This window comes from Mya arenaria, chromosome 13, assembly GCF_026914265.1.
Source record: "Mya arenaria isolate MELC-2E11 chromosome 13, ASM2691426v1".
NCBI classification, from domain to species: Eukaryota; Metazoa; Mollusca; class Bivalvia; order Myida; family Myidae; genus Mya; species Mya arenaria.
In genome coordinates, this window is record NC_069134.1 from 68,079,972 (window position 1) to 68,107,684 (window position 27,713).

The 27,713-nt window shown below is 35.0% G+C and overlaps 2 protein-coding genes across 4 annotated transcripts; both read right to left on the minus strand.

Moving 5' to 3' along the window:
• Window positions 1-1,525: 1,525 nt before the first annotated feature.
• On the minus strand, window positions 1,526-24,902 carry LOC128214107 (protein FAM110B-like). Of its 3 annotated transcripts, none has more exons than XM_052920372.1 (5): window positions 24,772-24,902; window positions 20,147-20,436; window positions 10,667-10,790; window positions 4,845-5,308; window positions 1,526-3,779 (listed from the first exon to the last, which is right to left on the minus strand). In XM_052920372.1, exons 2-5 carry the CDS (start codon window positions 20,277-20,279, stop codon window positions 2,992-2,994), a joined length of 1,509 nt encoding a protein of 502 aa, XP_052776332.1. In that variant the 5' UTR covers window positions 20,280-20,436; window positions 24,772-24,902; the 3' UTR covers window positions 1,526-2,991. The 3 variants fall into 3 exon arrangements, with proteins under 3 accessions (XP_052776332.1, XP_052776331.1, XP_052776333.1); XM_052920371.1 differs by lacking the exon at window positions 24,772-24,902 and adding an exon at window positions 20,769-20,922; XM_052920373.1 differs by lacking the exon at window positions 24,772-24,902 and adding an exon at window positions 20,685-20,757.
• A 1,447-nt stretch (window positions 24,903-26,349) lies between these two features.
• On the minus strand, window positions 26,350-27,713 carry LOC128215501 (uncharacterized). The gene is made up of 3 exons (XM_052922184.1): window positions 27,291-27,713; window positions 26,937-27,099; window positions 26,350-26,618 (listed from the first exon to the last, which is right to left on the minus strand). Exons 1-3 carry the CDS (start codon window positions 27,711-27,713, stop codon window positions 26,350-26,352), a joined length of 855 nt encoding a protein of 284 aa, XP_052778144.1.

The following is a 27,713-nucleotide window of genomic DNA, read 5'->3' on the forward strand; positions in this document are numbered from 1 at the left end:
CCTTTCATGAGTTATCGTCCGTAAACCGTTTTTTCTATTTTTAGTAACAGTGACCTTGACCTTGGCCCCACCAGCCCCATATCGAACTTGACCTGTATCTTCTGATGTTACACCTGTGTACCAAAAATTGTTCAAATCTGTCAAGCCTTTCATGAGTTATCGTCCGTAAACCGTTTTTCTATTATTAGTAACAGTAACCTTGACCTTGGCCCCACCAGCCCCAATATCGAACTTGACCTATATCTTCTGATGTTACACCTGTGTACCAAACTGTATCTTCTGATGTTACACCTGTGTACCAAAAAGTGTTCAAATCTGTCTAGCCTTTCATGAGTTATCGTCCGGAAACTGTTTTTCTATTTTTAGTTACAGTGACCTTGACCTTGGCCCCACCAGCCCCATATCGAACTTGACCTGTATCTTCTGATGTTACACCTGTGTACCAAAAATTGTTCAAATCTGTCAAGCCTTTCATGAGTTATCGTCCGTAAACCGTTTTTCTATTATTAGTAACAGTAACCTTGACCTTGGCCCCACCAGCCCCAATATCGAACTTGACCTATATCTTCTGATGTTACACCTGTGTACCAAACTGTATCTTCTGATGTTACACCTGTGTACCAAAAAGTGTTCAAATCTGTCTAGCCTTTCATGAGTTATCGTCCGGAAACTGTTTTTCTATTTTTAGTTACAGTGACCTTGACCTTGGCCCCACCAGCCCCAATATTGAACTTGACCTGTATCTTCTGATGTTACACCTGTGAACCAAAAATTGTCCATATCTGTCAAGCCTTTCGTGAGTTATCATCCGGAAACCGTTTTTCTATTTTTAGTAACAGTGACCTTGACCTTGGCCCCACCAGCCCCAATATCGAACTTGACCTGTATCTTCTGATGTTACACCTGTGTACCAAAAATTGTTCAAATCTGTCAAGCCTTTCATGAGTTATCGTCCGGAAACCGTTTTTCTATTTTTAGTAACAGTGACCTTGGCCCAACCAGCCCCAATATCGAACTTGACCTGTATCTTCTGATGTAACACCTGTGTACCAAAAAAATTTCAAATCTGTCAAGCCTTTCATGAGTTATCGTCCGGAAACCGTTTTTGTATTTTTAGTAACAGTGACCTTGACCTTGGCCCAACCAGCCCCAATATCGAACTTGACCTGTATCTTCTGATGTTACACCTGTGTACCAAAAAATTTTCAAATCTGTCTAGCCTTTCATGAGTTATCGTCCAGAAACCATGAAAACCGACAGACCGACCGACCGACCGACAAGCTCACTCCTATATACCCCCACAAACTTCGTTTGTGGGGTCATAATTATGTCCGAAGGCCCAAATTCGCGCGATGAGGCTCGCATGGTAAGGACATTTATTATTACGTCTGCTAGTAACATTATGAGTGTACCTGAACACTCTTACGCAGCGTGCGGTTTACAACAAAGATATCGTATCTTATTGAAACAGAGTCCTAAAGACTCGTGACGAAGTATGATTTAATATGGACCCAGCAGTTATATAATTGACACTTTCTACATAATCCAGTTTATTGCAAGAAACCATTTGATATTTTGATTATTGCATAAGTATTAGTAAAATTTACTCATTAACAATAAACTCATTATGTACATATACAAAAGATAACACAGCTATTTTTACACTTATATTGCTAGCAAATTGTCTGTTTATTTGTAAAACAAAATGAAGAATTATTCGACAATCTATGTCCTCAAAAACATGTAATATCGAAAGCAATGTTGATATACAATATATTTTTTTTACTTTCAATGTCAACATTCAATAGCTTGCACCCCTAAGGCAAACTATAAACAATTATATATGATGTAACATGTAACGGTATAATTCAAAGGCAAAGCATATCACATCCAACACAAACATCAATAGCGAATTACCGTACATGTAATAATACTTTTTAAGTTGGAATTTCAGGAAGTATATGGCCCAGAAATGTAATTCTACAAACTATGCAATAACAGACCTTTATATTAATAGGACTAGTTCATGTTTTACAGGGTTGGAAATTAAAAACAAATTTCAGGTCAAATATGAAAAAAAACTTTTTGCAATGATAAAATATCAGCATAAGCCAGCTCAAATAACAGCTCCATTACAAATGTGACAGAGTATGCTCTATTTTGCCAAAAAGAGTTTGTAACTCTAATAAAAATCGAGTCCTTTCAGGCTTGGATTTACAAAAGTTTGTCCAAATGAATAACTGCCATTTGCTGATTCGTGTTTGTGCATCAAAGTAGGTAAAATAACTCAATTTCAATAGTTTTAAAAACTCATTGCCAACGTAAAACCTGTGAGTAAATCCCTTTAGGCCTAACAAGAGCACCACAAGTGGTTGATAATGCTTGGCTGTTGTTTTCTTCAGTCAATCAAGGGGTATAATTCAATAATTATATTATCAAGAGTTATGGCCCTTACTAGACATGATCGCATTGTCACTGGTAACTTGAAGGCACTTGTAATTTCATCGTTTGATTTGATTACTGCATTCCCTAGGAAAATGGATTGCTCATTAAATCAGCCTCACAAAGATAAACAACATTATCACAGTTCTTTTAACTACATTTTATACTTCAAATATCTCATCCAAGAGGTTGTGGGTTCGATCAGATCCCTAACAGGGGTACTTTCTCATTGCCTTTCAAAAAGGACATAGTACTGGTATCTGCCCAGAAAACGGACTCAAGAGTGTTTCAATAAGCTATCAGATTATATCACAATCAAGCTAAAATAAAGTATAAAATAAATATCACAATCAGGGCTATTGTTAACTTGATTTTTTTGCTTAAACATTTGCAAGAACTATATTTCAATAACATAAATTTGCAGTTTGAAATATAACAAGGCTTTACAGAAGTACTGATTAACAAACTAAATGTACAGTTGCAGATTAAAAAGCATAATTAGAAGCACATTATTTATAACAATTTATTACACGGTAAAATGCATTCCAATCAACTTGCAGGTTCTATTGGCTTTTCAACCTTTTTTACAGGTTTAGTGTGAACATTTTTAGCCTTTTTAACATTGCACAACCATTTTATAATCCTTGCGTTCCTCTCGACCACGGACGTTGATCCCACGTCTCGTTCACTCAAGTCCTGCTCGCTCTCCATTGGCAGACGATCAGTGGACATTTGACTAGACATACTGTGTCCATCGAGGGAGTCCAGGGAACTAAGACTGTCGAGACAATCCTTCTGTTTAGTGTCTGAAAGGCGTCTCATAGGTTCCAGCACTGTTCTATCTATTCCCATCTCGTTAAAGAATCTTTCAACCTCTGTGCTAGTCCGTGAAACACGCGAGCTCAGATCGGAAAAGTCAGAACTTGTCCGGGAATGTCGACAGCTACTAAGGTCCGACTGGGACCTGTGAAGTTGTCGCCTCGGTGGCAACTCTACTTCATTAATTTGTTTATCCAGTTTCCGCGGCTTTGGAAGTGGAGATTTGTGCCTCTCCACCAGCACCCCGACTGAGGCGCTCAAGTTATTTACACTAAAAGGCTTTAAAAACAAGTCATTGTGTGAACTGACACTGTGCCGAGACTCGCGAACATGGCTCCCTCCGCTGGTTTCAGAATTAGCAGTAGCACCACCAACTGACATGGATGAGAATCTCCGATGATCTGTGTCACTAGGAGCTTGACTGGACGCCATGCTGCTTGTGTGGTCCGAGTTGTCAGAAGGCACAGAGGAAGAGTTGCTTATCTGACGACCTGCTCTAGGAGGTGGACACGGCTTACCTGGAAACAAAATGATACTAATTACACAAAAAAACACACAGTTGGTAAAAGGATTGTTACAGCAGTTTTGGTTGAATATGAAAATATAGTAATCGTTTTTTCTGATTTAACACTTCAGTATTCCTTTCCAGTTATTAAACTTCCAACCTTAAATTTAAATGTTTTCATCTTAAATTTTAACCTTTAAACCTTACTTAAGATCTATTAGGAAGTTTGATAATTGTAGTTCTATGAGCCGTCTAATTACGAGACATCGCACTCAATGTATTCAGCAAAACCCCATTACCACAAGTTTTCTCTTTGACACTTCAGTAATCAACACTTCCCACGATTTCAGCACATTTAATGTTGCAATTAAACTCTGGCATTTAAATTTTCAGACAAATACTGTTTTCTCATCTTGTTCAATCAGTATTAAAAGTTCCAGATAATTCATTATAAGAAACTCATTAGTTACCATACTTCATAACACTATTTCTATGGTCTCCCTCATTACATTCCAAGACGCATATATATCTGTAATCAATGAAACTAAGCAAACTTTACCTTAACCAGAATCAATATAAAGCATCTGCCTTCTGCTATATTTGGAAATATCACATGCTACTGGACTGTTAGACATAATCAAGACTAGAGGGGCAACCTTTAACCTTTTAATGACCATTTTTTTACATTTCTCCCTACCCAATTAATGGTTCAACATGCAAACCGTTTCTCCAAGACCTTTTCCCGAATTGAAAGCATCAAGGTTCAATACTGTTCTTTGAATAGCAATTAGTTTGCATACAGATTAGTAAAGCTTTTTATCTCATAAATAATATTATTTGCATGAATTTTTGGAAGTTTTCTTTGTATTTTTACAGTTTTAATTTGTTTGATGACACGCAAACATTTCTTAATTAAGCCAAAAATAACTTTTAACAGATGATTACAGGCTTTCAATTAACATTTATTAGAACATTCAAATAAAAAATCAATAAATTGTATTCGCTAAAATATATATTACAATGGACGAATCACGTTGCTGTCAGAGCTTGAAAAGTATATCCCAATTAATGATCTTACCAAACTGACACTGTGTCACAGTAGGTTTGGGGCCGGGTTTCGGGGGTGTGGTCTGTCTCACAGCAGCCCCAGGCTTGGGCGGTACAACAGGCTTGGCAGGAACAGCGGGCTTCTCGTCTTCCTTGTCCACAAGGTGACGACGAGGTGGTTTCTGAGGCGGACTCTTTGGTTTAATGAAGCTACCCGCTATTGCATTAGTACCCTCATGTTGAGATAAACCAGCGACTGCAATGCTGGATTGAGAAGGTGATCCGGAGATACTAGCAGCCGAAGACTTTCGGCTTGATGATGGGGATTTCGTTGACAGTGGTGGAGAGTTTCTACTGGTACCAGAATCTTGGTCAGCAGTAGGCGGGGACTGGCGGATCAAGGGAGGGGAATTGCTAATGTGGCTGTCCACAGTGGGTTGTCTGGCGTCAGATTCGTCTGGTGGAGTAGCTCCAGCAGGGACTGTTATCAACTCTCTGGAAATAAATAATTACACGGTCTCTATTATTACTTTTGTCTATATAATGACTGGTATAGATATTTGGAATGAAAAATAGTATCAGGCCACTATTAAAAAGATACTTTGTCCGGCTTTAAAAGACTCATATTTTGAGGAATGGGTAGGTTGTTTTTTTTACTTTATTAATGCAGGGTTTTCATTGGCAACCACAATTTGAGATAAAATTGCAAAAGTGAAGACATTTTTTCGATTTTGTCATTTTTTTGGCAACAATGATTTTTTTCATAACGTAACTGGTGCACTAAGCAGCCTGCATGATCATCTACAATGGAGCCAAACAGGCATTAAGCTGGTATATTAAAACAGCCAACAATAAAGTTCTGGCAAGACAATTTAATTAGACCTGTTACAAGAGGGGCAAATACCCACACATGCCACCCCCACACATGCCACCTGGACACAGGAACTGTAAACTTATTCTTTGAAAAGGGGCAGAAACTCTGTCAAACTTTGGTGAATATCAACCAATGTCAACCTTGACATGTATTTTTTTAAATTTTAACATGTGTACCTAAAATTATTTAAATCAATTGTATCAGTCATAAATTTTCGTCCAGACACCATATTTGGGCAAATTTTAAGTTGAAAAGGGGCAATAACTCGGGGCAATAACTCTATCACAAATTGGTAGTTTTTAATCAAAGTCAAACTTGTATTTTATTGTGTTAAACATCTACCATCAACCCCTTCATGAGTTATTGTCCAGACACTGAATTGAATATTAGTTATGTCAATACCTGAACTTTTTCTATGAAAAGGCAGATGAGCAGTAATGGTAAAATGTTTGTAGAAAATTCTTTTTACACTGGTGAAATTACAATGTAGAAGTATGACTCAATCATCGGCAAGCAGAAGCATGGCAAATGATTCAGTGTAGGCAGTGAGACCATACAATCTGATTATTGGGTCGATTGATTCTGATATCATAAATGACACCATCATCACAAAATAATGATGACTATATATCTTCAAGATAAAACTAGACTTAGTTTTATTACCATTGATAACACATCATAAATGAATAACGTTGTAAATCGTGCATGTTATAAATAGAAATGTTTTATGTATTTAGTAAAGTTCATATTTTACATTATTATTTATAATATAAATAAAAAAATTCACATTTATTAGTATATACGTACACTGAATCTTATTACCAACAAAATTATTACCATAATCACTTTAACTAAATCATGAACAAGAGGACAGTTTTTGACATCAAAAATATAGAATATAATGTCTGAATAACAGTAAAATATTATGCCTTTTTTCTCTCAAAGTAGTTGTTATTGCAAAGCAATGTGCCAGAACTAAATATTTCAAATTCAGATCGAAACTAGATGGTTGTTTTAGTAACAAAAAAATGTTGTCTCCCCTAGCTAGCTCTCTGCACATGACGACATCTCAATATGGTGAACATTTGTGGTAAGTTATTTCCAATCCTTCAAGAGGTTCAGGAGATATGTAGCAGACACAAAATGTATTCATATGACCTTTGACCTCTAAGAGTGACCTTGACCTTGAACCTTGCTCTCTGCACATTGTCTCAATACGGTAAATATTTGTGGCCAGTTATTTCAAAATCCTTCAAGCCATTCAAGACATATGGAGTGAACAAATTTGTAGTCATATGACCTTTGACCTCTAAGTGTTACTTTGACCATAAACAAAGCTTGGTCTAACATGAGCTCTGCACATCATCTCAATAGGGTTAACATTTGTGGCGATTATTTTAAAATCCTTCAAGCGGTTTAAGAGATATTGAGCAGACAAAAAATATAATCATATGACCTTTTATCTCTAAGTGTGAACTTGACCCTGAACTTAAACTGGTTGTAACATGCTCTCTGCTCAACGTCTTAATATGGTGAGGATCCGACATGAAATATAGTCATATTATAGTCATATGACCTTTGACCTCTTAGTGTGGCTTTGACCTTGAACTGAGCTGGCTGTAACATGCGCTCTGCACATTGTCACAATATGGTGAATATTTGTGGCCAGACATTTTAAAATCCTTCAAGAGATCCGACACGAAATAAATTCATATTTGTCATGTGACCTTTGACCTCTAAGTGTGACTTTGACCTTGAATTAAGCTGGCTGAAACATGTGCTCTGCACATCATCTCAATATGGTGATTAATTGTGGCGAGCTAATTTAATTTCCATCAACCCATTCAAGAATTATGGACTGGACACGATTTGTGACGGACAGACAGACAACTCGAGCAAAAACAAAATATCATTTATGTGGGGAGACATAATGAACAAGTTTTCCTATAATACATAACAGTAAGCAATTACAATGATGCAATGACTCAGTCAGGGAGTAGCCTCAACCTGTGTATAATAACATTCAACCATTTTGTGAGTCTGTGTACTTACATAAATTACGTCAAATTTTGTGTCTCTGCATAATGCATACCACCCTCTGATACTGCATAACAAAAAATGGTTTTCAGTTTTACGAATGAATTTTCCAGAATGTCTTTTTTCCAGTCTCCATTACAACATGTATACAGCTCACATAAAGATTCACTTTCCCAAAGGTTTACTTACCACCACTATTACATTACAGTCCAATAAAACCTTCTACAAATAATCACTTTAATGATGAGCCTGAACACAATGGCAATTAAAACTGTCATGCGAACCATCCATTACGTAATGCTAGCTAAGATAACTGCGGTCATTACATCCTAGATGTATTTTTCGCTGATGTCATGTAGGCGGTATGCTTGAGCATTATCATTGATTTTCAATGAATAACAATTAAACCCGAATCAATATTCAACTGAAACCCCCTCGACATATGTCTGTAACATTCACAGTCTCGGAAATACTGACTATCATGGCCTGACTATCATGTTCATAACTTGATAAGATCGTGAAAGGACTGACTCTTATGACCTTGACTGGGATTAGAAGTTAATGGAAGAGCTCTGAAACTGACTGTCTCAGGATTACGTCAAAGCTGTAGCATTTCCAGCATGCTAGATGTTCAATAATACTGCACTAGCCAGCTTTTTGTATGTATTTTTCGTTCCTCAAGCGTAACACCTAACAAAACTTCAAAAGTACAGGGACTTTTTCAATCTACAGTTAATTTATCTTTAAAAAGATAATGGTATTTTTTCAATAAATATCAGAATGCATTCTTAACTAAGGTTTTACAATAAGTGCATCAATATGAAACAAATAAACCATTCACTATCACATCATTATTTAATCAGTATCATAACTATTCATTATTTTCTCATTATCTGCCTTCACCTGCTGAATTAATTGAAAATGTAATATTATATATCTCTAACAAACCTAGACCCACGTCTAACAATGCTCAAGTCCTTGGCATTGAACATAGATCAGGAGCGTACCTGGAGCATTTTTAATTATCGATATGCCCGTATACTTGAGTGAGCAATTGACTTTATGTCATATGATGGTGTTTCATTAGTTCTAGGACGGTGTATTTTATATGGTGTAAGAGTGAGTGGGTTGTCTCCTTCTGGAGGAAATAATTTTAAGAATACAGTAATGAAAGACATTTTCAGCAGTCTGAATGTCAACACTTGGGGCATGGGAGTGAGAGAGTTGTCTCCCTTCTGGGGGGAAATACTGAAGAATACAGTAATGAAAGTTATTTTCAGCAGTCTGAATGCCAACTCTTGGGGCATGGGAGTGAGAGAGTTGTCTCCCTTCTGGGGGAAAATATGAAAAAATACAGTAATGAAAGTCATTTTCAGCAGTCTGAATGCAAACATTTGAGGAAATTACAACAAACATCATTTAGTAAAATGTTAGATGTATATACACCCTTAAAGTTGTGATTTTGAGGTCCAAGCTCCAGCCATTTCAGGGGAACTAAAATTGAAATGTGCGCCTGGGGCACACTGGAGTCTGTCTAGTTCCACCCCTGCAGAATACAGACATATTGAAAACTCATTAATATCTTTCCAGTTGTAGACCAAAACAAATATGAGGAGATTAAACTGTAGAACAGCCCCTGATAACCTGACAGGCTGGCAGACCAGAGTAAAAGGCCATAACATGTTCCCCAGAACAAATACAAAACATATTTACATAATGCTATCGATTCATCCTTAAATGAACAAAGTGAGAAACAAAGCATCTGTTATCAAATCAAGAAATATTTTATCATGCTGCATGCACTATGTTTGTGAGCATGTGATTTTTAACAATTGATCATAAATCTTACATTCTTGACAACTACGATCTATGATGAATTCTTCATCTCTAACACATTCATATGTATAAATAACTCAAGTATGTAACAACTTTTTTTCCACAAACATTTGGGGAGTTGGCAATTTGAAAAGTTTTTAAGCCTTTATACAAAATTAATTTTATTTACATTTAGAACAATTATTTCAATTACAAAAAAAATCCAGGAAATGAAATTAATGAAAGTGATAATCATTCCTTAAAAACAATAAAAACAATATTATGTCAAAACTATCAGTGGATTTAAACAGATAATTTACACCTTAAAGTCAGGTTTTTTATGATATCTAAGAAAGTTAAGGGACAAATGAAGGTATCATAGGGTGAGAGTGGTAAAGGTGTCAATCTTTCACCCAAGAGGTTATTGGTTCGATCCCCACCAGGGGTACTTTCTCATGGCCTCTTAAAAATAAAACCAATATTGGTTCTACTGGCAGAGACAGACTCCAGAGTAATTCATATAAGCTTTCAGAAAAAAATCAACTTTCACAATCAATGTTTTCATAATCAAGCTAAAACAATTTGGCATAAACTAACATGAAAGTCTTTGCAACCCATTGCCACTGACACTACCAGAACCAAAGAACCAAGATTATGTGATGACTTCCAGAACCAATACTATGTGATGACTTCCAGAACCAGGACTATGTCATGACTTCCAGAACCAAGACTATGTCATGACTTCCAGAACCAAGACTATGTCATGACTTCCAGAACCAAGACTATGTCATGACTTTAACCTCTTTTCTTCTTTTTTTCTAAAAACGGATGTGGTAATTAATCTGAAAATCTCAATTAACTGGCGGAATATCTACGGAATTCTCAAGCTCAACAAGTCAACTTCTATCATTTTGCAAAATTACTTCAACTTTATTTTGTTTTTACTTCAACTTTATTTTACAAAACAAAGAAGTTTACCATCATTATTCTAAATATTATTAAAAAAAATCAAATACACTAATTTATAATGAAACGAAATTAGTATGCTGAGCTTGATCCTATTATAAGGGGCTTGAGAATGTTTGAGGAATTGGGTCTGTTTATATATCCCATGATGGTGACCCTACCTGGTACCAACAGAGAGGTTTTCCGGATGTTTGAGTTCCTGTCTGTTACGCAGCACCTGACGACTCTTTACATACTCTCCCTTCGATGCCTCCAACAGCTCAACCGCACTTTTACGATGGTGGCCTGCAAATTAGAGAGAAATATCTCAGCTGTCATCATTTTTTAATACTGTTAAAGCTAATTTGTCTTAACTAGCTTCCGTATTTCAGGTTTAACCTGATACTGATGCCCAAGAGAGTGCCACTGAAAAATTGACCATGACCTCCTTGAATGAAGGTGCAGATAAAAAACCAGCAGCACATTGGTCAGATGTAATGATGCATTTACAACAAAGCACTTACAAACCTTTTTTGTTGAAATGAAGTTTTTTAGTTCCTATTACATTTTACACCACTTAAAATGAAATCACAAATATTTTGAAATTTAAATGTAATGTTTACAATTAAAAGTTAGTCTTTCAATCAGGCCATTTCCATATCAGCAAATGGTGTTGAATCAACTTACAGAAATTCACAAATCACTGGAAATTCCAATTCTTTGAACTTTCATTTTATCCTCTCAATTCTGACAACAACTCTGCAAGCCAACAATTTTAATTTCCTATATCCACTCCCACTGGAAAGCCATCCATAGGAAAGAGACAAAACTGAACATTTGTTAGTTGTAACATTGCAGTCATGGCTACAAACAATTCTTGGTAATTCATAACCAGCTATCTATCATTCATTGCCCGATCTGTACAAATTTCCCCTGGGAGAATGGTGAATATTGGGCACAAGGGCACATCGCCATAGAAACATGATTCCATAACTATGATCATGCCTTTCTAAAGACTGACATACTTTTAATAGCTGGATGATTGCTTTAAGAACTTCCAAACAATTTGTCATGACCTTTTGTCAGATCGGTAAGTAAGACCTACCATGCTTATTGTCTGATGTTTTACAGACATCGATTAAAGTATCATCCATAAAACCATATGAGATTATTTAAAAATATATGTATACTTTTTAAAAACCCTAATTTAAGTTGACTTGTTTTAGCACTGGAAACATGCCCATAAAATGACATGAATGGTATGATTTTAAATTTATGTTTTCAAACTTCCTTGTTCAAATCATAAGTTTCTGTATTATTTTCTATATTTTCATATATAGAATGGAACTGAGGTTTTTACGTAGACTGAAAGCATTCATCCTTACTACAAAAAGTTGGTCTGTATCTTTCCTTGTAAACAACAGTTCAACAAATTGAAATTTTGGCAGCACCTATTGTCAAACCAAATGTTCATGTTAACCAAGTAACTATGACCTTCAACCTACATACATCATTTTGAGTCATTTCCTGTTCATGATGGATAATTATTGCTCCTTCTAATTTTGAGGACTGTAAGATCAAGCCTTTCGGGTATTATTGAGAGGAAAACATTTGTTTTCAATCGAAGTTAACTATGTCCTTGACCTTTGACTGAACTCAAATCAATAGGGTTCATCTAACTGGTTATTACCAATCCTCCTTTAATTATTCAGGACTGTGGGATCAAAAGCTCTGGATATATTGACAAAAAACTATTTTTGAGTTGAGGTCACTATGACCTTTACATATGACCTAGTGACCTCAAAATACATAGAGGTAATTTACTGGTCATGATGAATAATCCTTCTACAACAGAATTGTATGATCAAACAGGCTATGACCAATATGCATGCGAAGTTTATGAACTCCACAGTCATTTACATATAATTTGAACAAAGATTTTTGAATAAAGGTCACTATTACCTTCACCAAGGTTCTCAATAAATTTTGGTCGAAATTATGCCCCGAAAAGTAATGTAATGGACCAGTTTACTTACGTTTTGACAATATCTTTAAAAATGGTATATTCTAACTGGCTCAAAACCAATTTGAGCTGCCAATTTTGGCTGCCAGTCGGTTCTAATTGAGAACCATGCTTGACACTTACATAAATAAGTTTGAGAATTCTAAAAAGAATGCAAGGTTTGTGATGAATGAAGTCATTCAAAAGTTATTGATTGTAACCAAAGTGTGTAGCTTACATGGATGACCCAGACAACAGCCCTTGATCCCAAGTTATCCCTGTGTCTGCAACTAAGTATATTATTGTGCAGCATTTATTATATTGATATCATTTCATGAAATCCAATTTTGAAATTTTTATTAACCATACAAAAAGTATGTTCATGAGAAGCGAAAAAAAAAGATCACTTATGTAAACCATGAAACAGATAGACTTAGAAAAATATTCATTCCACTCTATAGACAGAGATTTATTACCTCTTCAGAATAATATTCCTCTCCTTACATAAAATCTTAGAGTGCAATAAGTCAGCTTACTGTGATCCAACACTGTAAGAATTTAGAAAATACTCGTATGATCCAAAATTTGTTTTTTTTATTTTTTTAAATTTCACTGTCGTGCATCACAACGAACATTCAATCTTACATACACCTTAGCAATACTGAAACCGAGAAAGTGGTTAACTTTAATGACGGCAAGCTTTAGAAACTTAACAATGTATCACCGATGTTTACAACAGCCTGTCTCTTTTAAGTTTGTAAAACTGTTATACATAACGAAATCTTTCTTCTTTATATCAGTTAAGTTTGAATTCAGACCGCAATTTAATTGATTTGAGTTTTACAATTTATCTATTTAAAATCTGAAGGCAATTAAATGAGAGAAAAGAAAACAATTTATTTCTAAGTTATTTCTAAAGAAAACTTATAAGAAGGCGATATTGCAAGTTGTACAACAGATAACTTGGACATTTTACTTCATATAATCTCTTAGCTCTTACATAGGAACCTTATATATTGTACAACAAATAAACTTAAAGCAAAATTAATTAACAGTTTATGGCTAAATCCAAATGGAGTACAAGTATATGACTCATACTTTGAATTAATGAACCCTTTGAAATTAAACAAAGAATTCGCAGTTAATCGATTCTTACAATTTCCACAATTGAAGAGGCTCTTTTGCATGCTAGCAGTACCTTAATTCTCACACAGATGAACAAAACACTTACCTTAATTGAAAACAGTTCAGAATATCCTTTATCAGAACTCTTTTTCAAATAATTTCACAAAGCTGAGGCCATCACAAGATGGTTCTTATCACTTTGCCCCTATCTTTCTTTTTTAAAACCGACAGCTCGTGTGCTCCGAACATTAGGAAAATCTATAAATCTGAGCAGCCTAGTGAACTGTTCCCTGTATAATTCAAAGAAAAGTGATCATATGATATACCAGACATATTAGCCTTTATAAATGAGGTTTTCAATAATTACATATGTGGCTATAAATTCCCCAGTTAAAAAAATCATCAAATTAACACTTGTATCTTCTCATCTGTATACTGTGCACATCTAATCAATTACTAATTATTGTTTATATCTGAGGGTAAAATGAGTTTAACTTAAACATTATAATATATTAAAGATGCACTCTTACTCCCAAATAAGGTGTACCACAACTAAGATATGGTTTTAATTGATTGAAAAGGATAAATAAATATCCAAACATTGAATCTTATGAAGGATCTCCTGTTTAATTTGAAAGAAAGGTGCAGAAAACACAGTATTTCTACCTTATGAGTTGATCACTGTAAATCATTTAGCACTCACCAGTCATTTAATATTTGTGTGTTCAGCTATTAAAAACATGATTACAATCTTGATAACAGTAATTAATATTTTCCATAAATGCATTATTTAGTAAGAAGTTAAATGTTTATATGTTTATCACTTAGAATTTATGTATGTTATACATGTGTATCAGGGGTTCTAAAATTTTGGAACCTCAATCGGTCCGGACCCGGCGACAACTCATATAAGACGACAATGAGTGAAACAGTGTTATGATTTATTTGCTTAATGCATCTACAGTGGGTTAACATTCAACTGATACTCTTGAATAATAATATATATCTAGATTTATAATCGGGGCTTCAAGCTATACGTTTGATATCGACAACGACTTTTTCATTACTGGGAATTAAAATGACGTAAGCTTCCAGACTATGTTGTTAATCAAGCTTGTCGCTGTTGATATCCTATATATGACTAGGTACGGATTAACAATGACAAATGCAATTTAAAAGAACAATTTAAATTTAACAGTTTGGTAATCAACAAACGGATATATCATGTAATGATCGACGACGACATAGCATATTCATATTGCCATGTGAAAATATGGACCGATTTTAACACTCAATCAGGATAGCTGCAAACACATAATTAACACATAGTTTGTTTAATTGTGTCTTCGGCGACCTACCAATACACGTGATTGGACCAATTGCAAGCGTCTGCTAATTAACAGATAGACTATATAGAGTGATCAGTGTAGCGGAAAAAGCAGCTGGTCGCATTATTCACATGGTAACTAAGACACTTTTATGACCTATTGGGGGTAGTTTTGAATGTGTTAATGACCCATGCATATTTGTGTATTACAATTTCTGCAACTTTTACTAGCCTAGTCGTTTTTGACCGAAATTATAAAAAAAAGAAGAAAATATCGGACCGATTTTTTTTACACTTTTTGAAACTGAAATCAGTCTGGCTTGGTCAAAATCGGTCCAGACCGGCAAATTGCCGGTTTTGAGAAGCCCTGATGTGTATGTATTGATTTGAAAAAGGAGTATAACTTTTCATTAACTAGATGTCTTAAAAAAGACTTCTTTTCATATTGCTTGGCAGTATGGCTCATTTCAATATCTATTGAAAAGATGATACCAATCATTATTCTTATAACAGACAGCAAGCACACATCGTTCCCCAACCTCTGGTGACCTCAACAAGAACTTCCAATACAGTTATAAGCTAAGGCCAATATAAAATAATTGCTAGATTTTCATCCAAATTTTTTAAATGGGGTGGGTGGGGGGGGGGGGGGGGTGGTGGTGACATTTTATTTTTCTTAGTTGACTGTTTTACTGTTTGATATGTATTTATGCTTTCTCTTATTGCTTTAGAGACCTTATACATGTGTACGAACCATAAAAATAATTGTAACTATTCTCCTTTTAAACATGTGAAAATCAACACCATAGGTATGAATAAGCACTGTTCCCGTACAGTACTGTAACAATACGCAAAAACAAACCCTAGCTCAAAATTTTAAGTTAATAAAATTTAAGAGGCAGAAGAAAAAAAAGGAGACTGGTGTGATGAAAATCTAGCAATTGATTTATAGTTGCCTCACAATACAGAATTCATAAAAAAAAAGAGTTTCATAGCTTCAACAGTTTTAAATGTACTCTTAGAAACAACAACAAACACTATACATCCAACATAGAGATTCATTAAAATATCAATATAATCACATTACAGCTAAATATCCACTAAAAGAGGTATGTTTTCAAATTAACTGGTTGTAATCAACTTCTGTTGTTTATTTTGATTCAGACTTTCTAAGATGCAGCTGTCTTTAAACTAACCCATGCACTAGAACAAACATCAACCCCAGACCAAATGTAAGCAAATTCAGCGGAACGATTTAAACATACATCACATACCATTCCCAAGGTAAAATATTCCAAAAGATATTAAAATGCTGTAACTGAGATTTCAGAACCAGTCTGAAAAATAATGGAAAGCTGCAGGTGGAAAGTTTTGGATAATCTCTTCATTTTTACTAGAACAATAAGCTGGAATATTCTCATTTTTTGCAAAAGGTGCAATTAATAAAAATTGTATTTATTGGCGACTGTGTTGTGTTTAGACTTCACAACTGACACATGAAAAGGAGCTTCAGTAATATCACAGGCATATGAACTTTCACAGCATTGAAATAAGGACATAAATATACTTCAAGATAAGTCACCTCTTGATTGTTTTTAAAAAAATTAAACATTTTTCCCTTGTTCACAGCAAACTCAAGGGAGACAACTGTGACTGGTTCTTGCAAAATGCATATCAATTACTCCCCTTACTTTGCAGTACTTTATGATAAAGAATAACAACTAAATAATGAAACAGATTTTCTTGTTATCTAAATCTTGGATCAAAATTTATAAATCATATTTAAGAATCTTTTTGCAGTTTAACAGAATAAGCAAAAAATTGAGATGTTTTTAAAAATTGTAAATTTACTAACTCCTTAAAGGTCTTACATTGTTCATAATCAACATTTGATAGATTCTAATCAATATGTTTTTAATATATACAGAACATGTAGATTATTTTATCAAAATAAATGTTCACATTGTATACGCTATTTTTTTTAATGTTTTCCTGGCCCCCATAGACGATTACCGAAACCTGATATGTTGACCAAGTTGTTCCACTTGCTCATTATCATACAAATCAATAACATGGGTTACAATACAGCTGGTAATTAGTTTACATATTAAATTTCTTCAGATATTTAGGTTTCGTTATTTGATGCTGGTGATGTAAACAGATACTAGGACTGCACTCTTTTTACTCATATTTGAATGATGCCAAAAAACAATCTAACACACATTCTAGGATATAATTTTCCCGCGGGGGGGGGGGGGGGGGGGGGGCGGCGATCTTAGGTGCTACTACTGCTCCTCTTATGAAAATTATATACAGTCGAAACCCGCTGGCTGGATATTTTAGGGACCTGCAATAATACTTAGTACCGTGTGTATACCAAGCTAAGCAGCAAAGCTTACATAGAAAAATTGTTCCTTAAATCAAGATTGAGCCAAGTGATATCAAGCCATTGGGTTTCGACTGTAGAAATATAAAAAATTGCTTAAAATGAAATAAAAAATTTGAAATCCCTTGGCAACTGAACTAGTTGATACTGACAATATGAAATCCATTAGTGGAAGATGGTTTAATACAGTAATTATCTTGTTTCTAAATAGCAACCCAAACATGTCAACCAGATAGGCTGGCTGCAGGCATAGTGTATATTCTGACCTTTAGTTTTGAACGGAAAAAGATCTAAAGATACACTGTCTTAACCAACGAATTACAGATGAGAGCTTATCTAAATGTTTATGCATGTGTTCTGCCAAATGTTTAAAACAAACAAAATGATATTCACAGTGTGGCATGCACAAGTCACAACAAAACATATAAAATATCAATACTTGCAAGTCTGAGGTAAACATACATGAATTGTGTACAACAGAATATAAATAATACAATGACAACATGTTTGAGAGGCTGAGAGTGGCCTAGTGGTATAAGGTGCCAACCGCTCAACCTTAGAGGTTATAAATGGGTTCGATCCCCACAATGGGTACCTTTTCATGGCCTCTATAGATAAACACCAGCACTGGACTCTGCTCAGAAAACTGCGTTGTGAGTGATTACAATAGCTTTTGTCAAAATCAAGCTAAAAGAAATCTAATGTTTAACAAGAGCTGTCACAGAGACAGCGCGCTCGACTATTCCGCGACTTTTCAGTGTAAGGATTGAAAAGTTTTGGCCAAACATGCATGGATCACTGTTAGATTATATGATGCCTGCGAAGATTTGTGTAAAATTAAAAAAAACATTCAGCCTTTAATGAAATACAGACTTGATGGAAATAGCATGGAATACATTAAATGATTATATGTTGTATACAATAATATTCTAAGTCCAATAATAAAGGGCAATTATTTGCAAAATACAGTGATATAACTTGGTTATTCAAGTAGGTTGGGTGGTTGAATACCATTGTATAATTAAAAGCCTCAATGCAATACATCAAGTAGTTGCTGAGATACTAACCTATGTGTGCTTACATGCAAAACCTTAACCAGATTTTCTAAGTCAAATAATAAAGGCCCATAATTTGCATTATATTCAAAAAAGTGTTATCTAACTTCATTAATTAAGTAGGTTAGATAGTTGGGAATACATATCTAAAGTTTCAATGCAATACATGATGTATTTGCTGAGATATTGACTTAAATGTGCTTGCACGCAAAACCTTAACCAGAATTTCTAAATCGAAAAATAAAAGGCAATTATTTTGCATTAAGTGCATCTGGAGTTATCTCACTTGGTTAATTAAGTAGGTTGGATGGTTGAGTACCTTTGTATAAAGTCTCAATGCAATACATCAAGTAGTTGCTGAGATATTAACCTAAATGTGCTTACATGCAAAACCTTAACCAGAATTTCTAAGTCGAATAATAAAGGACAATTATTTGCATTACATTCAAATAATTGTTATCTAATTTGATTAATTTAGTAGGTTAGATAGTTGGGGATACATATCCAAAGTTTCAATGCAATACATGATGTATTTACTGAGATAATGACTTAAAGGTGCTTACATGCAAAACCTTAACCAAGGTTTGACGTCGACACCGACACTAGGGTGAGTAGTATAGCTCTTCTTATTCTTCGAATAGTTGAGCTAAAAGCATATCCATCATGCTCTCCATATTTTAAATACAAAGACATGCACAAAGCATGGAAGAGACTAAATACGTAAAAGTGTTGCTATTCATAGATCAGGGGCGGTATTTATTAAACTTCTAGTCATTTATTAACATAAGTCACTTTATTTAGTATCTCTTTAGTCATATGATATAGAAACTTAAGAATTTACAAAATTCATTATTTCCATTGACCTTATTGAAAAGAAACAAACATACTGTTATGTTAAGAACACTTAAATACATTTATTTTCATTTGACAATGAAAGTATTAGAAATCAACTTAAGTTACGAAATGACTTAAGATACTTTATAAATATGGCCCCTGCAAACTAATAACATGCCTTTTGTATTTTAAATGGCCTCCATTCAGCCATAAAGCCATGTTAAATGACTTCAATATGATCTGGTATTATGTCTGCCCTTTGGATTTCATCTAAATCATTGTCAAAATTGTGCCAATTTTCAACCATTATCCTGACTTTTATTGTGCACTTCAATTATATTACTGGCAATAAAATCATCTATATAATGAATACAATTACATCAATTGACTTCAGTTTGCTATATGAAAACACAAATACCCTGTCTAAATATGAAGTAAATATGTTTTCTTTTGGAGTATTGGTTTCATTCTTTACATGCAATACAGTTTTATCTTAAATACAAACAAACAAAGTTGAAGGCTATTGATTAAATCATATTTCTTAAACAGAATTCTAAAGTCAGGTTGCTTTTATTCTTGTTCTCAAAATCGCAATACTTCATGAATAAAAAATCTGATATTTTCGAAAGCCAAATCGTAACACAAAGATGCAAATGAATGAGTGAATTTTCTTTATAAGAGCTGAAACACGAGTACCACAAGCGGATGCCTGCAATGTTAATCCATTTTTAGCAGACCAAGGAGAATAACAAATGTCTTCTGAACCTTCGTTCTAAGTTTCATGTTTATATCTTTAACTGTTTCAAAGTTATGACCAACATAAACAATAATTTGTGACAATGTCAACAACAACAACAACAATAACAACACTACTACACGAAGGCTATGGCAATTACTAGACTATATTTCTAAGACACTAAAAGAATCACTTACTATAATCATGTCTATGCTCCTTGTGGGTCCTATGTGTCCGCTTGTGTGCCATGTGTTCTGTTACCATGGAGACACTGCTAGAACACTTTGTTGCCATGGCAACATCAACAGACTCTTCTGGGTGGAGTTTCATAGATGAAGGCGTATGACATCAGGTATTCAAAATGGATCTACATGTAGTATAGTGTAGCGCTTCATTTCAGGTATTAATTTCCGTGAAGTTTTAGGCACGCATTTCTCAATTATGTGTTAGTCTATTTTGAGATGGATGTTATTCCCTGAGCGCTCATCTGAAAAGAATAGAAAAAGATAACAAGATTTCCTTTTTTGTCAATTTATGGCGCATTCAAGCTGAAAGGAATGGAAAATATCCGCAGATTTGCTGATACCAATGATTTACTTCCTCAATCTATAACACTCAATAAACTAAAGATACAAGATATGTCTAATGTCCATTTTTACGAAAAGCTCTTTGTATTGAGTAACCTTTTTTCCATAAAATAATTAATAATACTATACTAAAAAAACATGTTCTTACAAAGTTCTTAAGTTTACATGTGTTAAGTGCCTTTGATCAATCTAAAGTCGAACATGTTAATCATTTAAACAAACATCAACTAACTTAAAGATATGTCCTAAAGTATCAAACTGGTCACAACATTGTAAGCCAAGTTGGCACACTTCAAAGCTTAATTATCTTGTGGCGACTGACTCATTTCCCGATAATCAACTCGTCCATTAAACAGTTAAACAGCTTATCAGGTAGGCGGGCAATAGTCACATTATAGTCCTGTCACAGAAAGGCTGCTATCTACCCCAATAGTCATTCAAAAAATGAGTAATACCATTTACTAAATCTCTCTGTAGTTGATACAGAATGAATGAATGAATGAAGAATTTAAACGAAATATGGATTCAATTAATAGTCATGTTTCAATAAAAACATAAATTCCATAAATAGTTATTTTGCAATGTTTGTGTGTATAGATTATAGAAACCTAAACCCAAATATTTGTGGTAACTTAAATCACAATCTAATGACTGTAATTATTAATTTAGATCTATAGTTAATTCACTGCCGTTTATATCTCATGCCATTGATAAAACCAACAATTGACCAGACTAAGTAATAGTTAGTGTTTATTTTGGGTCTTCTTTTCAATTAAGTCGGCAGGCTTGATTAAGGCCGGCTGGACAAATCATTTAGAAGATAAAAAATAAATACTAACGTTTTTAGACTGTTTAAGGTCAAATGCTAACGTTTTTAGACTGTTCAAGGTCAAATGCTAACGTTTTTAGACTGTTTAAGGTCAAATGCTAACGTTTTTAGACTGTTCAAGGTCAAATACTAACGTTTTTAGACTGTTCAAGGTCAAATATTAACGTTTTTAGACTGTTTAAGGTCAAATGCTTCCCCAGTGCCTCTAATTTACTACCAGTGTGCATGCATGATGTTCAAAAGAACTCACTGAATGAAAGCAATTAATGACTGAACATTTGGAAATTAGGTAGTTGGTTTTGTTACTAAATGGAAATCGCGGCAGTTGTAATCTGCGTCATCGATTTTTGATTTTCAGAGCTCTTCTAAATGATTAAATGTGAATCTGTTCTGCGATCTGATTGGTGGAGACATGATTCTGAACACTTATATATAGGTACAGGACATGGGACGTGGCAGGTTTCCTTTTTCCAACAGTAACTGGACATAAAATTAGCCAAGTTTAGAATGGACAAGGTGCTGTAAACAGTTGACATAGTGCTAAGGGAGAAAAGAGAGCATTATATCACTCCATGAGTCATAAGTAAATTTTGAATTTGACAGAAAATGGTAGGAATTGTGTTTAAATGAAGTTTGTAATATTATGTTTCAACTGCCAAATATGTCAAGTTTGTATTTATTTATAGTCATGTTTAAGTTATAATCAAAACAAAAGAAACATTTGATTATCTTGGCATTAAATTTTATGAAGGCAGAAAGGTGCACATGCTGGTCTCCATGAGGGAAGAATGGTGCTACTAAAAAAGAACAGGGTTAAGCACCTTTCCATAACTGTTCAGCTTAAACCCTAATGATATATATTAAATATGTCTAGTGTCAAATATATGAACAACAAAAAATTGAAATTTGAACCCGAGCTTTTTTTAAGTGTGTTAATCCTTCATAAAACGGTTAATTAAACCACAATTAATTGAAATCCATCAAAAAGGTCTTGAACGTGACAAACAAAATACATGAAAGGATCTATCAAGATTAGCCCACACTTTGACAATATTATTTACAAGGTTTTGACAGTGTTTTTGATGTTATCTTTCCCACAGTAATACAAAACGACATTGAAAATATTGTTAAAGGAAGGTCATACACAACCTGTATTTTTCTTGTGTTCAATGTATAGTGTAAATTTAAGACTTGAAAGAAATATTAACATGTTGAAGAATAATCTTGTCATCACTACATTTTTACAACAGTGAACATAAATTACAGCAAATTACGATCCCAACATTTACAACATACTGAATAAAAAACAGAAAAACTCAACTCAGCGTAGCAATATATATCAATAATTCAATATTTATCACGTCTGACAATGAGGACATGACTAACATTAATGAAGTTTATATACTTTCCTTTAACATACGCCTGTTTTACTCATCTATCTATAGGCACATTTTACCTCTCACATAAACCATTTTTTTAATAATTCTGAATATTAAAACTAAAATCACACCATGCAAACATCATTTTTGTTCAAAATTCAAACAAAATGTACAATCTGATATAAATATAATATGTAAACATAATATAAGTTATACATACAAGATGGGTTATAACAAGTCCAAGAAATGTACTCAAGGTAAGCCATATATCATTAAAAAAAAATGTTTGGAACAACTTTTACCACATTGTCAATTTTTACACAACTTCAGAAAGCAATATATCTGCATGATATTCAAAAGATCAACATGTTTTTCATCTACTGCAAGCATTGTTATCAGAACAGAACAAAACAGAACTTTTTTTTTACCTACCAACCAAGTAAATAGCCATGGTATTATTGTATACTACACAGACCCAGTCGCAGAATAACCAGACTAGGATAATTAAGTGGTCTTGATATCTGTACATGTCTGGCAAACATTGGGTTCAATACTAGACAAGAAAACTACACTTGAAACTAACAAGTTATTACGACTGCAATAATTAAGTTCTTTGATACATGAACAATTACTTCCTTATAATTTATCATGAAAGCTCAAGTAACACTAAGTCCATTCTAATAAAAAAATCCACTAAGTTCGAGTCAGATAAATGTACCTTTGGTTACTAAAAAGTAAACAAAAAAGAGGATATGCAACTCCAGGTGCTGATAGGCTGCAAACCTTATAACCTAAATAGTAGTGAATTAAAGTTAGGATACATGTAAAAATGGTAATATGGTCTTTGACCTTATTAAAGTAAGTGCGGCTGTAACCTTGAACTTTGTTGAAAATGCTGAAGCCATGTCTGTGCATACCATTTCCTGTGCATACCATTTCCTGTGCATACCATTTCCTGTGGATAGCATTCGTGTCCTTATTTCAAAATCCTTTCATGCTTTAGAGTTATGGATACAAAATATGCATTATCTTTTGACATCTCACAGTAAACTGACCTGGGTGTTGCCATGACCTTCAAGGTATATGGCCTCTGTACATACATAATAAATAAGTTTCCCATCAAGCCAGAATATACTGTGTGACCATATGACAAAATGCCTCCTTTTCAAGTTTAAAGTGTTATACTCAGCTGTATTGGTACTTTACATTGACCTTGTTAAAGAAAGAGAGTTCTCTTGGAAAAGATTTAAGGTATTGCACCCGAAGTTCCTTGTATTTCACTCTATATACATGTAGCTGTTGCTTTAACTCTATACCTAGATGCGACTTGGATGTATTCCATTCTTATTAATTTTACGTCACTTTATAATATAATATTCTAAACACTTAAATTTGTGATGGCTTCATGACCGTCTGGCCATTTAGCCAATGGCTGCAGGCAGACCTTTATAAACTTTAACAACGAAAACAAACTTTAATTAAGAACTTATAATTGATTATATAAATTATGGCTAAATAAATTAGTCTTTATTAAAGATTCTTGTTCTACGTTGTAAAAATTGTGACCATTATAAATATTACTATAATTCATGACTACAATTGATGCTTATAATCATTGCCATGTATTCACCACTAAGGTAAAGTCAGCTAGGGATATGGACTCCACTAGTCTGCAAATTTCCAAATATCAGATATTAAAAAGACTCCTGAAAGTACAGTGGGGTTCTTTGGTCAAAATAAACAGCCACTTCAGACTCTTTGTTATGGCTACTCTATGGTAAAAAGAACATAATGAATGTCTAAAGGTTAAAAAGGCTCCCTTAACGCGCATTTTTGAGGCTAGGTTTCTTGTACAGGCCTAAATTGCTAAAATTAAAAAATAAACAGCTCAACAAAAGTTTAAAAAATAAGTTTTAGATACACCGAATTTCATACAGACATACTACAAAACCAATTTAAAACAACAAGTTAATTATAGAAACAAATACGATTATATTTCTGAAATTAAACATATTAAAATATCCTACCTGAAAATACCTGTGTAAATTTCAAAACAAACTGTCACATTGACGGAAGTGTCCCCATTGTCAAGGGCAGTCACTCTTATCATCTGAAATAGAAGGCTATTCATTTTGAAGAGTTGCGCCCCTTATTAAACGCATCTCATTCGATACTCCTCGGATATTTCCAGCGAAAACAAACTGAATAGGACGGTTTACAATGTCATAAATCTTTTAACTACGCTGCAAGTAGATCGCGTAGTCATTTAAATTCAGCAGTTAAACTTAATGACTTTACTCTTTTGAAATTTAATTATTACTGCAATAATACACTTCACTGGCAACCAATTTAAACTAAATAATACAGAAAACACGTTAAAACACTAGAACTAATTATCTCATTTAAATTTTAACGAACAACTTCTAATGATATACCGGCATTCATCCGAGGTTGGTTTCGATGGAAAATGGCCGAAGAGTTCCGATTGAACGCATATATGTTTTATTTTTATTTTTCAAGTAATGATCTAAAAAGATAATACATTTTAGCTGGGACCAATTATCCTGCTCCAAGATTTTAGAACCTAAACTAGATAAACAGTTTACTGACAATGATAAGCATTTTACCTGTTACTTGAAATTGTAAAAGACAAGATTTTTGGGGATGTTTACCAAGCAATGCTTACCGGTTCACGTCATGAAAATAGTTCTCGGTCACGTCACCGTTTTAGAATAATTCCCTGGTCAACCATGACAACGGGGTTTACTTTTAAAACTGTGAAACGAAAAAAAAAGTAAAAAGGCAAAATCCTCAAGAAATTTCTTTAGAAAAAGTTAAATTAGTAGTGCGATTTATTAAAGTTACAATATAATTAAATTAACACCATGTGAAATGAACCCGGAAATGGGAACGTTGCGCACGTGCACATTTATGATACATACCACTATCCCTGACTGTGACTCTTTCGAGTTTTGTCCGGGGATGGGTTTCCCTGCGGGATATCGTCCATCAACCCCCCCCCCCCCCCGGCATCCTCGGTAACTTACCGGTCTAGCAGATAGCGCAGTTGACGCTAATTTCTCAGTTATAAACCCATATTTTCACTATAGATTTTTAAAAAAGACAGGTGAATTTTATGTTGCAAAATGAGTCTTTCCTGGCTAAGTTGAAAGGGTCGGTCCGCGGCCAAAAGAAAATGGTTGACAAAAAATGTTCGGGAAAGAAATTAATTTGAAGTGACCGCGGACCAAAGCTGTGAGACAGATTTAAAGGTGACGGAAAACCCGTCGCTGAAAGTGGCTGTCTCTGAAAAATCAAAACTCAAAATAAATAAGCAAATATTTAAAAACATAATCTTTTCAGACTATATGTGTGAATATAATTTATAAATACATGCGACACTCATTACTATTAAATGTATTAATGTTTTTTGCGTGCCGTTCAATGATAATGAAGCTTGACACATAACTGTTCATTTAAAAATTATCATTACGAGTTTGTAATATGCATTACGCCAGCATGTTGCTAAAACAAAAATAACTTAAATGTATCCACAATACTCAAAATTGAATGCATTGATGTCTTGCAATATAGTTTAGTACTACTCACGGGCATCTGGTGGACGGGGGTCGAGGCATGAAGGCTGGAGTCTGAGGCATAAGTGCCTGGAGGGTGGACTGCTGGACCACTTCAGGGTCGCGGGCCGCCTCCTCGTCCTCCACCATGGTAAACCACTCGTCGGGGGTACTGACAGTCGTCTCGTCGTCCGAGGTGGCGTTCCGCGAATCTGTCTCCGTGAATGTGAGGTCCGATGAGGAGGATCCGCTGTGGATGCCGTTAGCGTCGGCAATGTCGGAGGAATCCGAAGAACACACTAAAATGTGTCTTACAATATACAAGTGGACATGTATTTCCAAGTTTTTTTTCTGTTGAAAGTCAACAATGGAGACCACAGCGCCTAAGACTTAAAATACATAACTTCAAAAATACTTTCTGCGTGGAATACGCAGATCTGGAAATTTGCGGTTTCTTTGCTTATATGACTGATGATTAATTAGACACTGATAACGTAAGAACTGTGACGTCATTTTTTGCATTTGTAAACATATACCTTTATTATTTTCTCCTACATTGAGAGCGATGATACCAAGCGTATAGCACTATCATTATGAAATGCCTGATATATGCTTACTAGAGAGGGGTCTGTATGATAGCGGATATCCGGGGTGCTCCCCGGTGATGGCGGTGAGATCGAGGCGCGGAACCGGCCCCGGCGTGTGCCTCCCCGTCTCCGGGGTGCTAGCGGAGGCGGCAATGCGCCTAGGGGACGCCTCCTGCTGAATCTGGGCGTAGATCTGGGGCACAGTCAAATTCCGACGGGTGAACGACATTTTTGCAGTGCCGTTATTTGGCTAAATATTCAGAAATATAAAAGCAAAGCTTCCGTTAAGTATTTTATCACATAGCTATTTGCAATAATTAGTGTGCCGACTAGTTAACACTACATGCAATTCACTGCGTTGATCTATGGAAATAATGGCAATACCTGTTCAAACTCCCGCGTGGTTCCATTATCAAGAACATGGCGCTCAATGGGAGGAAGGCGAGTTCGGCCTTCACGGTCCAACGGCGGTAAGCATGGACCGCGTGGTGGCGGCTTTGGGTAGCACGGCGGGCGAGGGACGTGCGGCAGCATGCATTCCCGGTTCGATGGCAGCTGAGGTCCTGGTGGCGGGATCTGGATTCCACGTGTCGGCAACTTGGGACCGCGCGTCGGCAGGGCCTGAGAGCGTTGTGGTGGCTTAGGACCGCGCGGCGGATGTGGTACATGTCTTGGCGGCATGCATACGCGGTGTGAGGGCAGCTGAGGGCCGGTTGGCGGCTGCTGGAATTCACGTTGTGGCAACTGTGCTCCGCCCGGAGGCAGGAGAGGGTCGTGTGGTGGCAGCTGTGACCCATGCGGCGGCAT

What these genes read in the sequence shown, in the direction of transcription:
- LOC128214107 (XM_052920372.1), bottom strand. Translation starts at nt 20,279, where the DNA reads ATGAAACTCCACCCAGAAGAGTCTGTTGATGTTGCCATGGCAACAAAG. An exon ending in GGAGCATAGACATGATTATA is followed by an intron (nt 10,791 to 20,146) that starts GTAAGTGATTCT and finishes TCTAATTTGCAG; the next exon opens with GCCACCATCGTAAAAGTGCG. An exon ending in AACCTCTCTGTTGGTACCAG is followed by an intron (nt 5,309 to 10,666) that starts GTAGGGTCACCA and finishes ATTTATTTCCAG; the next exon opens with AGAGTTGATAACAGTCCCTG.
- LOC128215501 (XM_052922184.1), bottom strand. Translation starts at nt 27,713, where the DNA reads ATGCCGCCGCATGGGTCACAGCTGCCACCACACGACCCTCTCCTGCCT. An exon ending in CCACGCGGGAGTTTGAACAG is followed by an intron (nt 27,100 to 27,290) that starts GTATTGCCATTA and finishes ACTGTGCCCCAG; the next exon opens with ATCTACGCCCAGATTCAGCA. An exon ending in ATCATACAGACCCCTCTCTA is followed by an intron (nt 26,619 to 26,936) that starts GTAAGCATATAT and finishes GACACATTTTAG; the next exon opens with TGTGTTCTTCGGATTCCTCC.